General features: G+C 39.4%; 1 protein-coding gene across 6 annotated transcripts in view; it reads right to left on the reverse strand.

Annotated features, from left to right (window-relative positions):
- The window catches only part of TENM3 (teneurin transmembrane protein 3), a 311,183-nt gene that overhangs the window by 44,447 nt on the left and 251,509 nt on the right, over nt 1-15,227 (reverse strand). For 4 of the 6 annotated variants that reach the window (XM_068532312.1, XM_068532313.1, XM_068532307.1 and 1 more), the window contains 6 exons: nt 14,804-14,923; nt 13,971-14,232; nt 9,932-10,199; nt 8,415-8,558; nt 4,117-4,366; nt 3,386-3,406 (listed from right to left, as the gene is read on the reverse strand). In XM_068532312.1, coding sequence (XP_068388413.1) covers nt 3,386-3,406; nt 4,117-4,366; nt 8,415-8,558; nt 9,932-10,199; nt 13,971-14,232; nt 14,804-14,923 — 1,065 coding nt within the window. The remainder of the gene's footprint in view (nt 1-3,385; nt 3,407-4,116; nt 4,367-8,414; nt 8,559-9,931; nt 10,200-13,970; nt 14,233-14,803; nt 14,924-15,227) is intronic. The other 2 variants (XM_068532309.1, XM_068532308.1) reach the window with 1 other exon arrangement.

Here is a 15,227-nt window from a genome sequence, read left to right on the forward strand (position 1 = left end):
TCAGTTACTAAGTGAAGGGAATCCCTATTTTTGTCAATGATTTTGTCCTCTGATGACTTGAACTCAAAAGCCTTGGTTATTTTCTACATCTTCCTCTTTTTCATCACCCATACACAGTGTGTCCATTCTCTGCCTTCCTTTATGTTATTGGCTGATTGCCTTCATGACTTGCCAGACTATTTTAGGTACCTAGCATCTCGCGGTTTCACGTAACAGCTTTCTAACTGATCTTCAAGTCATCCTGGACACTGATACCAGATTCACCTTCCTAAAAGGCCACTTCGAGGTGCTGCTATCTTGTTCAAGATCAGACCACGGTTCCCTACTGTCTCCGTTACGCTGTAGGACAGGAGAGTAAGTCCTTAGCGCAATCAAGGCCCTGAGCGCTCTGACCCTAACCTGCCTTTCTACCTGTGTCTCTCATTATTACCAACATGGTAATTCTGGTATTATCAAAATTATAACTTTGAAGTGGATCAGGTTCCTCTTAGATCATGTCCCGCTCACCTCTTCTGAGCGAGTAACTTGACTTACTCTATATTCTTTTGTTACCGAGTCCAAGCTCGCTCTGCTTGCCGCATGACAGGGTCATAAATCGGAGACGAGGTGTTGAGGCAGGGATACCACTTATTTGGAAAGCCGGCAGGCCGAGAAGATGGCAGACTACAGTCTCAAAATAACCATCTTCTCGGGCTTTGGATGCCAGTTTCTTTTATAGCACAGAGCGGGGGAGGAGATAAGGAAGTAAAGTAAAAAGGCCACGAGTTTTGGAAATATCCCCTGGAACGGCCAGCCTCGGGGAGGGCATGTGTTAATGTCTTCTTTCTTGCAGCCATTCACAGGTGGACAGGGTCAGGATGCTTCCCTGAACAAAGGCACTTTGGCTTAACATTTAGGCAGAGGGGCGGGGTTCCCATAGGCAGGCCATTGTGTATAGACAGGATCCTTTTAGTAAACAAAAGCAGCGGGAAGCAAGGGTTAAAGTAAAAGAAACAGATCCAGCATGGAGTCAGGCTGGGCTCTTCCCTGTTTCACTGTCTTCATGACTGCCCTCCTTTCTCCCGGTTGTTCTGTGTACGCAGACTTCATCTCAGAGCTGTGTCGAACATCAACCTTCCAGGAAACCTCCCACCCACGCTCCCGTCTCCCAGTGATCTCTTCCTGCACAGACTTACTCTCGCGGTACAGGCCACGGATGTGATTAAGTGTCAAGGAATGACACTGACGATGTGATTTAGTCCATTACATGCACATCTTGCTTCCCCTACTAGACTGGGAGTTCTGAGAGCACGGACTTTGTCTCACACTACAATTTGTCCGAGAGGTTCTGAGAGCATGGACTTTGTCTCACACTACAATTTGTCCGAGAGCCTAGCACGGGGTAAGTGACCAGTTAACACTGACTTAATAAAGACGAATATCAAGTTAAGACACAAACCAGTGTATCTTACACGCATGGTGCATAAAGGAAACGCAAGCACCCACATGTAGCCAGGATACTGTACAGGGGAGATAACGTACAGAGGAGAACCATGAGAGAGGGGTTACAATGAGTATCACTGCCAAACAGCATGAGTTAGTCCATAATGAGTTATTTTATAAAGTATTGTTGATAAAAAAGGTAGCTCTAACCTCATAGATTTTTTTCCAGAGAGATAATAGTTCTAGGTAATTTGTCAAATGACTGTGAAATAAATCTAGCTTTTTGCACACCCAGGGCGTTAGCCCATAGAAACCTGGCCGTTTGGACAGACGAAAACTGGCTGTGTGGTATAGTGCAAAGAACACACCTTTTAGAGGCATTCAAATCTCTGCTCCCCATTTCTTAGTTACGTATCGTGGGGAAGATACGTAACCTCCTTGAGCCTCTGTCAGTTCCTGTGTAACCTGGAAGGGCCGGCATGCGGGTCTGCAGCACCGTGTACCTGCCACTGGGCCTGGCATGGAACAGGCCAGCTTGTTAAAAGGTGGCTGCTTTGATGGGCTTTCTGCATTGCCTCCAGTGTTTTTGCATTTAGTTGGTGCACACACTAGGTTGTCTTCTTTTCTCCACAGTTACTGAGAAGGCAAGGCCAGAAAAAGTTTGATATTCTGCTGTGGTTTCTAAAAGCAGAGCTTTGCAGGCTCAGAAGTCTGGAGAAATTCCGCGTTAGTTTTTGCATGCGGCTGGGCTATTAGCTGGTAGCAGAAGATCAATAGGGGAGCTTAGGAAAAGGTCTTAGGACCAGGCCTGGTCATACCGATATGCGACAGCTACACATCTTTCAGCAGAACTTTTTTTATTTCCTAGTTGTCAATCTCTACACAACAGTTTAACTGAGTCATGTGGATTTATTCATCTCAAGAACTTCACATAAATTATCACTAATTTTTCTATCTAATATCATTTTATTAGTTATTTTAATGGCCAAACTAGATTTAGCGTATCCAATATGTCTTGCTTTTTTTGGCTAGCTTTACTTGCAAACATATTTTTTCCCCCCCTTTTTTTTTTGCTGTCCTGAGGAAAGTTTTTCAGTCAAAAGTGTCCATATATTATACAAGCTTGCCCTGTACCTTCTCAGCTAAGCGTACAGAGCAAACAGAATCTGGAAAACTTTTGAGCCTATATATTTGCTTCGACTATATTCGTTCTTAGCCTCGAGGAAAGTCTTTTTTTCCATAATAATTTCAGTGGAGACACTACTTATTAAAACTTAAATCTAGTATTTCTCTCAACTTAGGAAAACATAAATGGGTTTTAAACACACAGTTTAAACTACAGCAGCAATGAATTTACCGGGAAGTCAATAAAGCTTAACCTTTAGGGCCCCTTCACTTGTATGGGTTCCTTCCAAGACCAATGAGGGCCCTGGCAGCGTATTCAGGCGATCTTATGTTTTTAAAAATTTGCCAAAGTAAACTATTTTTAGATTCTTTTTCTTAAACAGAATTCCCCAAATTGAATAAGCTTTGGGCCCAATAAAGCAGGATCTGCCCTGGCTATTGGTCAAACTCAACTCTCCGTAAACTCTCCCAGCTGTGCTTCAAATGTTCTGTTCTATATGGCTCAGAGTCAGTAACTTTTACAGTTACTTTTACAGAGTCAGTAATCTTTACAGATTTTGTTGTTGTTGTTACACAGAGATGTTCATTATACTAATTTTTTTGTGACAGAATTTACTTTGTTAGACAACTTGAAAATATAAATTAAATTGCACAATAGGAATTGCAATGTGTTGTATAATAGTAGTTCATTTGAGTAGTTTTCATTCCTTAGATGTTCTGTGATACTGAGTTTCCTCTCTCATGATGAAATGTTCTTAGAAAACAATGTCAGATAGTCACATTGAAAAGTAAAAAGGACATTCAAAAATATACAATAACTTTTAAGCAAGATGCTTACCTATGTCTAAAATCTTTATTTCTTGGTGGAAGCAGACAAAAAAAGGCGGAGAAAAAAGCACAGTTAGAAAAGGTTTCTATATCATGAGTTGAATACTGAGATTTTAATTATTTTATGGAAAATTGCTAACTTAAGCAGAAATAACACTGGAAATGAATTTTGTAGGTCAAGGCGTATCAAATAATTTACAGAATAGGATGATTTTGATAATCACACTTAAACGAACAATGCAAAAACAGCAATTTTTGTTACTTTAACTATTGGCATTATGGTTGATGGGTTAACCCAACTTGAAGATCCGATATTCTAGTTGAAAGTTAGAGGCTTAGTTGGTTTACTATTATGTCCCAATACTGTAGGAAAATATTTTACGCCTTAATTTCAACCCATGTGAAACAAAAGAGTGACAACCTATATCATCAGGTTATTCTAAAGATAACTAAAGGGATTTAAAAATCATAGTTCTAGCTTATTGGAGTATAGAGAATTCACTGGAATCAGTGAGACATTTTATACACTGGGTGACTTCATACTCTTTTATGCATTTATGGCACAATATATACGTGTTGGGCTTTTCTTACCTTTAACCAAGAACTTAACTGCTTTCTAAGGAGAATTGTAAACACTGGAAAGGTATGTTTAAATAAATGAATCAGTACATTAGAGTCAACAGTTTTTAAACAAAGGCACGTTCAGCTTTGATCAAAACCCCGAGCTAGGGAGAGACATACCTCAGTTCCAAGACGCTCGTCACGTTCCCGGAAGGGAGCATCCGCCGCACGTAGTTGAAGTCCCCCACGTACAGACTGCCGTCGATCCCGCAGGCTAACGCCACCGGGGCCAAGAGCTTATTCCCGTCGGCTGGACCATTGCAGCTCGGGCACGAAATGCTGCGCCTCCGGCCGTTGCCCATGATGCTGCTGACGACAGGGGGCTGCTGGGAGATGAACTGATTTTCCCCGTTTCCCTTGTACAGTATACCTGGAAGAGGGAAAACGTGTTTTTCTTCAGAGATGAAAAGCAAACATGTTCACTCTAGAAACCACAATTCGCTGCCTTTTCGATTTGGACTGGAAACACTGCCATCTAAAGTTCTTTTGGAAAGAACTCCATCCCGTTACCTCGTGTAAGATGCTATAAGGCAAGACACATAGGATACATCAAAAAGTGCCGTCTGCTACGGATTTAAAGAATGTCTGGTGGAAGAAACAAAGGACTAACAAGAAAACTTAAAAACCCAAATTCTCAACATCAGTGCTTCTCAAACTTGGCTACACATTGGAACTGACAGGGGAGCTGTAAAAACTACCGATGCTGGGATCTCACCCTGAGGGATGCTGATTTAATTGATCTGGGTGCAGCCTTGGCACTGAGATTTTTTAAAACTCTCCAGATGCTCTTAATGCGCAACCGAGTTTGAGAACCATCTCTACACAATGTTCTTTAGGGAACTGCAAGTTTGTCTAATTGTTAAACGATGTCGAAAACATTCTATATTAATCCAACTAATAAACATGGGCACCGTAAATATGAATTTCTTCTTTACGAGTGTATCACTTATTTTTAAAAAGTTAAATACACTTTATGGGAAACAAAGGTAGGAAGTACATATCAAACCTCCAACATACTACTATACTGTTAAAGAGTATTCTTCTTGCTTATACTTCAGCCTGATATGAGAATGCATGTACATGCAACTATTCAAAATTTCAGACATTACAAAATTGGGAAGGGCAGTTAATTATTTAAAGTGAATTCTGGGACCTCCCTGGTGGCCCAGTGGTTAAGAATCCACCTGCCAATGCAGGGGACACAGGTTCGATACCTGGTCCGAGAAAATCCCACATGCCACGGAGCAACTAAGCCCGTGCACCACAACTACTGAGCCCGTGCGCCACAACTACTGAGCCTGCGCACCACAACTACTGAAGCCCGTGCGCCTAGAGCCTGTGATCCGCCACAAGAGAAGCCACCGCAATGAGAAGCCCGCGCACCGCAACGAAGAGTAGCCCCCGCTCGCCGCAACTAGAGAAAGCCCGCGTGCAGCAACAAAGACCCAATGCAGCCAAAAGTAAATAAATAAATAAAAATTAAAAAAAAAAAAAAGTGAATTCTGCTTTTAGACATGAAAGTGCCAATAAATTTAAGAAGACCAAATGCCAGTCTGCTCCATTTTGGTCTGCAATGAAAATCTGAGAGAAAATTCCAAATAAACGTTTTCATAGTTAGAAACTGGATTTGAGTGGAGATTCTAATTTTATTCATTTACCATTTTTATACATAGATCACTGGTTCCATTTTGCTCTGATGTAACTGGATGGTCGGCTGTTATTGTGCCATACACATTCAAGATCCTTCTCAATGTGTTATTCTCTGTAAACACCTGTTGTTTATACTTTTTAACAGATATACTGTTAAAAGAATCAATCCCATGAAAGTACAAACAGGAAACTTGAGAAAGTGTTTTTTCCCCCCACTTCGGAATAATTTTAAAGTGAAGAAGAAAGCAGAATAATTATGTTCCTCTTATAGCTCAGCACATTTTAGGTGAATTCTGGGATTACTTTTTTAATGCTTTGCTATTTGGGTGATGTAATAATCACAGCCAATTTACATAAAGAAATCAGGACTGATAAAACAGGTTTATTCAAATTTAGGGAAAATCATCTAAATAAGGCTGGATCATAACAACAGATGAAAGGCATTTTGCCTTGAATATTCAAAGAATACATTAACGAGCCCTAAGATCTTTCTTTCTGTGAGTACGTTATTTGACAATTACGGGACTATAATTTCCTAGAAGAGCCAGTTCTGCAGTTTTCGTCAGGACAGTCCCACAAAGTCGGCTTACTGCTCTACTGCATCTGACTTATTCGTTCATTTCTTAGAGCGATCGGTCTTTCATGATTCTCCTCTATTATGACAGAATAGGAAGATGAACATTAGAATATTTATTTCCATGTTCCGGGGTGCCTGCACAAACACCTGTCACTGTCTACATTTTTGTCTTCTCTTCTCCCTTAATATATTTCCATAGCTCATCCACCTGGTCATGACTGCAAATCACTTTGTTTACTCAATTAGACACACGTCACTTTGAAAAGCCATTACTTGTCAAACTGCTCTTGGATAAAATCTGAAATCACAATCAGTTCACTCTGTGAATTAGGTTAGCTTGCATTTTAAAATAATATCTATTTTATAATTTATAACCATTTTTTTGGAGGACGGAATTTGGCGTGGCCCAGTTTTTACATCTGACCTGATATCTTAATAAAAATTAACTATACATTATTCTCTGGTAGACTGTATGTATTTTTATTATATATATCCACACACAGAATATCTATGCGTTTCTTAATCCTCCTGAATATGACACTGAGCGTTGAGTATCATAGGTATGGGCTTTCCTGAAGTTCTTTGCTTGTAGTCTTCTTACTGGTTCATAATCTCTTGGGTGAAATCCTGTGGCTAACTGAACTTTACCCTATGTTCTCATAATAACTAAAATGCATGTGGAGAGGTTTTTCCTCCCGTTTTGTTGGTAAAGAACTTCTCGAGGAATACAGCAGTATGTCAAACCATGTGAAATACAATTGTAGAGAATTTAATTAAGAGCCGCTACTAGCATGGCAGGCACACGGCTTTGCATGTTGAGACACCGTGGTTAAACCTCGTGCGACTGGCGTAACAGGCTTCAGACACTGCTGATGGCCAGACAGCCTATAAAGCATCCTCTGGGGTTGGGACGCCCCACTTTTCCAAAGCAGGTGCCGTACGTGGCACCAGTTATCGGCTCTGCTCCCAGCCTTCTGAGGTGCAAAGTGAACTAAACCTGATGTCCAGGACACAGCCGGAAAGGAAGGAGAGCTTAGCACCGCTATGAACTAGAAAAGGTGTGAAGGGTTTTTCTGTTTTGTCTTTTTCTTACTACTGATTCGCTCAGCACGATTCTCTTCTGGAGGTGAGGCACCAGCATTTTCAAGCACTGGCTCGGAAACTGTCGTAGAGTTAGCGCATTTGGAAAGTTTAAAATGTATCCTCTCCAACTCCAACACAGTTTTGTTTTGTTTTGTTTTTTTACAAAAAGAATCAATATCAAAGCAACATTAGTCTGAAAAAGTGGCCATTAATCATAGTTAAATATTTAGTTGTATTGCATGCTCAGTTCAACATTCTGAACCTCAGAAACCTCTGCTAAGACAAAAGCTAGATTATTTTGACAAGTCTGTGAAATCTTCTTCTCTGGCTATTCATAAGAGAAGAGCAGAGAGTTACTAGCATGGTATGGTTCAGGATAGGAGGTGAGAGCAAGTTACCTTAGGATTCTGTCTTTCTAGCAAAGCACCTATACATTATCTGAGATGTAGCCAGCATGTGGGTAAAATGTTAGAAACACAGCGAAGACAACAGCATTTGTTTAATGTAAATAATATTCTTTGTGAGATGAAGCTGGTCACATTTTGCAAGTAATTTATCTCTTTTGGTTTCTGAGATCTGACATGTTTTTTCAGAACATATTTACTTACAAGGTCTACAACACATAATACTCTTGATTCTTGCTTTTTTTTCTAGATTAGTTGCAAAGTCAAATGACAGTATATGTAACCCAATTTGAGTGGGAGAAGTTTTTTCCCTCAAATACAATCTAAGAAGAACTGAAAAATAATCTAGATACTGAGAACAGACTAATTATTTAAGGATTAAGATCTATTAGAAACATTTTGGTAAAGTCACTTGGTATTTTATTTTTTCTTTACTTAAAAAAAATCCCCCTCCCTTCATTTTTCGTAAACCTCCCCAAAGCACTTTGGATCAACTCACTGACTTCCTGGGAAAACTATGTTGGTGATGAGCTTGTGAACATTGTGAAGTGTATTATGTAGTCCCCACTTCAGGCTTTTATAGTCTTTGAAAATACACTTTTTTCCCCCTACTAATTCTGACCCTACAGCATGCATGGGATAAAATGTTGCTGCAATTTAATCAATTTGAAGGTGAGTAATATTATCTGTGAACAAGATCTTACCATTCTGAACGTCCAACACATGATGTTTATTTAATGTCCAACCGCCCATGTTGGAAGCATCTAATTCGTAGCCTTGCAATATGGCAGTCCTTTTCTCCCACAAAGTCAGGTCCAAACACGACTCATATTCATATCCAACCGACACTAGAATCAAAACAAATGACAGTTCATCTTCCCAACCACAGGCAGAAATGGAATTGATTTTATTATTTTGATAAAACCGCTTTTTTCACTGATGTGCTCTGAGACTGTATCTCCACTTATTTGTGAGCAGAGTCTATTTTTATATGAGAAGATTTGATCATATAAAAGGTGTTTTTCTAAAAAATGATCTCCAAATATTTTTGTACTGACTTAATAGAAAACTAGTGTTTTTTCCCACACCACTTTTTCACAAGGGGTTCACAGCACAAAAGGAAGTTCAGATCAGGCAACTGGGTAAATCATTAGATCCGATAAATCAGCCCCAAATGCTGATCAGATGACAACTAAAAATAACGTTTGCTATCTGAATAATTAGGGATGTTTAGTTTCCAAGAGTATTAAGTTATGGAAAATATTTATAATAAGTAAGGTTCAATATAGCAAAAAAGATAGCCAGGTTATGACACCATATTCATATGTTATCAGGAATGAACAATAAAACTCGCAGTAAATTAATATGAACAAATTACAAATGGAAAACTTCAGAGTTCACAATGAAACATGGGTTTTAAAATTTAGAACAAAGTGAAGGGAAAAGTGGCAATTATCTGACTGATTTGAACTAATTCCAGTCCAAATTATATACTAATTTCAGAATAAAATGTCTACTATATTTTCAGGTAACAGCTAATAGAACAAAACACGTTTTCCTTTAGTTTCTGACGTTCTGAGCCTGAGCTTGGAGCTACGCTATGCGTACCTCAACAGGTTTCTGAGCCTGAGCTTGGAGCTACGCTATGCGTACCTCAACAGGTCAAACTTTGATTGCATTGTCCAGTCATGCAGTGAAACTAGTTTGATGTTTTAAGAATATCATTCTGCTGAACTGACTATTTCTTCCAGTCAGAAGAGCTGAAATAATTTTTGGACACAAGTGTTGTCTGATGTCATGTTAAAATATCCTTATGAGTTGAAACTACACTAGCTGTTAGATACTGAAAATATTTTAAAAAAGGATACGGAAAGCTAATGAAATAAAATTATAAAGGAAAGAAAGAAATGGAAAAAGGAAGGGACACAATAAGGAAAAAAACATGAAAAAAAGGATATGGCAGCCTGAAATCTCATTCAGAACATTCTTCTAAGATACAATTTCAGCCAGAAAAATGGATACTTTCTCCTTTTCATCATATGGAATACATTCCTTTTCCCCATGGTAGATCTAAACCAACCAGTTTATAACTTTCCTAGGCAACCTTACTGCCTTCCTCTCTGCTTATCCATGGATTTTCACGCGTCACAATGCATTTTATGTTAGTTCTGACTTCAAGACAATGTTTTCGGTTCAGAATATATATTTACATGGGACTTACCAACAGCTTCGGATAGACCATAGACCTTTTGATTATAAGCATCTGTTTTATCCCATATAAAAGTATAGGCCAAGTTCGGTGAGGCAGGAAACCACTTTTGAAAGAGTCTTCCTACTACAGCTACCATCAGATGAACCTTCATTAAATTAAACGGGATAACGGACTGGGTCATGGTGATCTTAAGTACTGACTTATATCCGGCAGCTCTGGAACTCAGGTAGGAAAGTTTCAAATCTGTTCCTGGAATTGTGGTTTCTTCATGGAGTACCTAGGGTTGAAGAAAGCAGAAGCTTCAAACGGTGATCATGTACGACTATTAGGTAAAATGCATTTAAACGAACGGAGCAGAGCAACTAAAATAAGACCCTAAAGAGTCACTATTCATAAATACGCATTTGAGATGTTATCTTATTCAATAATTAAAAATAACTCCTCTGCCAGCCCAATTTTTCTTCTCCTAAAAGTTTCTTGTCATTTATTCTGAGTTAATCACAGCTCAGGTGCTACTCCTCATACAGGAAATACTGTGACTGCTCCATCAGGCTGACATGCAGTGACTCGTTAGTTTATAGTCTCTGTGGATTCTCACTCACCCATCTTTCACGCCTACGGCCCTGAAGAATTAGAGCAGACATTTGTAAGATGGTTAGCTCAGCACAGGGATGTGGTCCAGGCCAAAGATCTGGCCCACGCCAGCTGGCTCATTTAGGGATTAAACCTACGCCTAAAGGTAGGAATGATAGCAAAACAGACCAGTTCATTTGGGTTAAATTGTAGCAAATTCCATATTCATGTTGGAAGGTAATAGCACATACTCATAATTAGTTAAACAATGAGCTTCGACTCACCACTGATTTTTGATATGATGGTACATGAACTAATATTTTCAAGTTGCGTAAATTTTCCCCCAGAGAACAACTAATGTGTTGTTGAATGCACGCAAAAGACATTCCACATATACTTTTTGAATTGAAACGAGTGTAAAAAGTTAATATAATTACCTGCATAAGAATCACCTCCTTTACAAATTTAAAAAATCATATTCTTAACCCCACAACGTACGCATCGCTGTGAGTTGATCAACGAATGCCAACAAATTTATCCTGACATATGCAAAATATATTATGCCAAAACATTATTTAAATATTTTGAAAAATTTATGTTACATTGTATATAAAATCTATCCAAACAATTCAGATTCTACTTACTAGTGACGCTCCTATTAGTTTGGTTAATAATAATAGCTCTTCCTAGGCCTACGACATCTATTGTAAAGTGCAAGACTATCTGTGTTTAAGAACCTACCCCAGGGCTTCCCTGGTGGCGCAGCGGTTGAGAATCTGCCCGCCAATGCAGGGGACACGGGTTCGAGCCCTGGTCCGGGAAGACCCCACATGCCGCGGAGCGACTGGGCCCGTGAGCCACAACTACTGAGCCTGCGCGTCTGGAGCCTGTGCCCCGCAACGGGAGAGGCCGCGACAGTGAGAGGCCCGCGCACCGCGATGAAGAGTGGCCCCCGCTCGCCGCAACTGGAGAAAGCCCTTGCTCAGCAACGAAGACCCAGCACAGCCACACATATAAATAAATAAATAAATAAGAACCTACCCCAGGAACTCACCACTTTCTCTACTAAGAATTAAATAGCATTCTCAAAGGTTGCCTCATACTGTTCCATGAATATTCATTATTCAGACTTAAAGGACTACTTTTTCGCTTAGAAAAACCTTAGAATAGTGATTCGGTGTTCAGTAGTGTTTCTCCCCCTTCCAGTTCCTCTCACACGAAACGGTTAGGAATGATGTACATCTGTCATACAATTTTGTTTTAATAATTAATTTATTTTATTTATTTATTTTTGGCTGCGTTGGGTCTTCGTTGCTGTGAGCGGGCTTTCTCTAGTTGCGGTGAGCGGGGGCTGCTCTTCGTTGCGGTGGGTGGGCTTCTCATTGCAGTGGCTTCTCTTGTTGCGGAGCACGGGCTCTAGGCGCGCGGGCTTCAGTAGTTGTGGCACGTGGGCTCAGTAGTTGTGGCTCGTGGGCTCAGTAGTTGTGGCTCATGGGCTCTAGAGCGCAGGCTCAGTAGTTGTGGCTCACGGGCCCAGTTGCTCCGCGGCATGTGGGATCTTCCCAGACCAGGGCTCAAACCCGTGTCCCCTGCATTGGCAGGTGGACTCCCAACCACTGCACCACCAGGGAAGCCCTGTCATACAAATTTTGATAACTTAAGTAGAACCCATGCTACTGAGAGTATAGCTGTCACTTTCAATATAAACAATCACGCAGTTGGAAGCAGCACAAAAGAAGGAGCTAAATTAACTTCCATTCGGCCTGTGAGTCAGTGTTGGCATGAAGAGGGATGTGATGCAATCTAGCAGATGAAGAAGGCATTGCTATGCTGTAATAGACACATCAATTTATTACAGCTGGCATTTTCCTTACCAACCATGCTGACTGAATTCAGACACAGACTGTCTTAGGCAAAATAGTTTATGAAGATACAGAAACTTTCTAGAGCTCTATTAGACTCAGGGAAACCCTTACATTTAAGATTGACAGTACTTTTGTAGGACTGTAGGGTACAGGGTGAATCGTCTGAACAGAACTTACTGTTCTGTATCATTGGGGTGAAATACCAGTGGGTTAGTCTGAAAAATAGATTTTGTGACTCTTGAAATGGCCCTAAAAATATAAGTGATTGAAACCTCAGGCATATAATTTACTTCCTCTTAATTTATTTCCAAAATAATTTCACATAAATTTGATAGGTTTTCCATAGGTTAGGCAGTCTTTCATGAATATATATTTCTGTGGTCTTCTAGGAGTTACTTCTGCATTTCAAAATACCGTGTGTTATTCCTAATTTTAATAACTGATGACTGTCTTTGTCATCATTAGCCTACTTCCCTGGAACAAATATCTGCAATTTAGTTCATTAAAACGTGTTTCTCCTAGGTAATTTAATTTGACCATATTTTTTGCATTAGTGGGAAAAGTAAATCCAGCCTGAGTGGAAAAACCAACCATTAAGCCAATTTTTGCCAGCTGCATGATCTGTAAGCTCCACCCTTGACTTGGTTAAACACGCGGAAACTACGTCCTCCCAGTTCTACCTTCCAAATCTGTCTAATCCAGTCCCTCTTCTTCATTTCCACAACCATTATGATTGGTGGGCCCTCTGCCTCGGGGTGCTGGATCTGTATGGAAGTACAGTGAATACTATTCTGTTCACTGATCTGTCTCCTTCTGTTATTTTATGCATTTTGTCACTTGAGTTAGCATTAGAGAAATGCTGAAAAATCTACATTGGCCCCCTGGTTCAAGGTATCCATTGTATGGTATTTCTGGGCCATTCATAATCTGGCCCCAGTCTTTCCCCTTGAGTGTCCTGCACCTTTAAATTGCTCACCAGTTTTTATACAACAGCCTTTGTTGTTACCACCATGCTGTTGCTCACACATTTTCTTTTATCTGGAATATCCTTTCCCCCCTTTGAAGACCAGCCTCTTCAGTGATGCTTTCCTTGGCTTCCTTAGGAACTGACCTCTCTTTTGAACTTCCATAGTTCTTCATTCAAATCTTTATCACATGTAGAATGGCTATATCACATGTAGAATAATCACATGTAGAATAATCATTAAGCAGCAAAATATTGAGAGTAATGACCGTGTACAGTAGCACTTGGTACAATGTCAGTTAGGAGGTCAGGTACAGGCACTAAAATCTTTTTCCAATGAATGAATACATGAGCAAAGACATTATCAGCTGTTGAGCTTAAGCTGTTTTCCCATTTGGCTACAATTAATACACAGATACAGATATAGCTTGAGGAAGAAGTATTTTTAGTAGATCTTTAAGGAATAACTAGATATCCTACTATAGAAATACCTATTCTTGTACATAAACACACCACATTCTATATGTCATTCTATAGAATTATTTAGGATAGCACTGGAATTCTGTAATCCTGTAAAAACATCCTTTGGAAACCCCATGATCTGAAAATGGCTTATTTAAAAGCAACGCCTGCTAGAATATTCTACCTGTGTCTCGGGAATAATGGGACTGTCTTCAGGAGACGATCTAAAAAAGGTGGATAAAGGTGACGATACAATGATAGGATTCGGCCTCACGAAGCCACTTAGATCACAGCTGGGAATGTCATTCTCCTCTTTCTTCATGACTAGGGTATCCATCACATAAAAGACATTCCATGGAATCCACACAGTATGATACTGAGTGAGGAACGGGGATCGTTCAAATACCAAAGTTAGAGAAGCCCCGCCATTCGCCACCAAGTCAAACCTAAAAAAAAACAAGACATGCTTAGTGAATTATCTGGATCTCATATAACTCCAGACACTCATCTTCTCAGATCAATACGCTTTATAAAGAAAAACTTCTTCTCCCAACGTTTATATGAAATAGTTTCAAATCTACAGGAATATTAAAAGAATTATACAATGACCATCATACGCCCTTAACTTATATTTACTAATTTATTAACATTTTTCCAAATTTGCTTTATCTATCTACCTATCTACTCCTTTTCCAGAACCATCTGAGCTTAAGTTGTAGATATTACAAAATCTCACTTTCAAGTATTTCAACATGAATCTTCTAAGATGAAGAACATTCTCCTATAAAATCACAACACTATTATTATGCCTTAGGAAATGAAATCAACTTTTAAAGACCTATATGAGTATATAACTTTAAATTTCTGCCACCATGTACTGTCACAGATTTCTGGAGTCTAAAAGTTGTTGCATTTCCATATTAGAAGGGACAATAAAACATGCTGGGTGATACAAGCATACCTAGTTTTTATACTTAAAATACTTCAAACAGAGACAGGGTGTTGGGATTAACTTACATTCCATCCTGGCGGGTAATAGTATATCCATATTCTGGGTAATGGAAAAATGAGACATTCACTCCAATAAGTGGCGTTCCATCAGCAGTTAGTACTTGGCCTCTGATGACGGATGCAAGGCTGTGGGAAAAGTAGAAGAACTAGAATGAACATTTGTCTTTTCAGGCCAACATTATCATGATGTAGAGATAATTCAATCTAAGGATAAACTAACACTATCGCATGCACTTGTATTCACAGAAACCAGACTTGAAATACTCCCAAGACAATGTTCCTTCTAATTCATTGTAATCCACATTCTCGAAATGTATGGTTTTTACCCTGGGTTTTAATTCATTGCAATCTGGATTTTGGAGAGTTATCAAGACCAATAATTTAGAGATGAATTTTTAAAATTATAAGCTGCGCTTTTTTCATGTCATAT

Source organism: Eschrichtius robustus, chromosome 21 (assembly GCF_028021215.1).
Source record: "Eschrichtius robustus isolate mEscRob2 chromosome 21, mEscRob2.pri, whole genome shotgun sequence".
NCBI lineage: Eukaryota > Metazoa > Chordata > Mammalia > Artiodactyla > Eschrichtiidae > Eschrichtius > Eschrichtius robustus.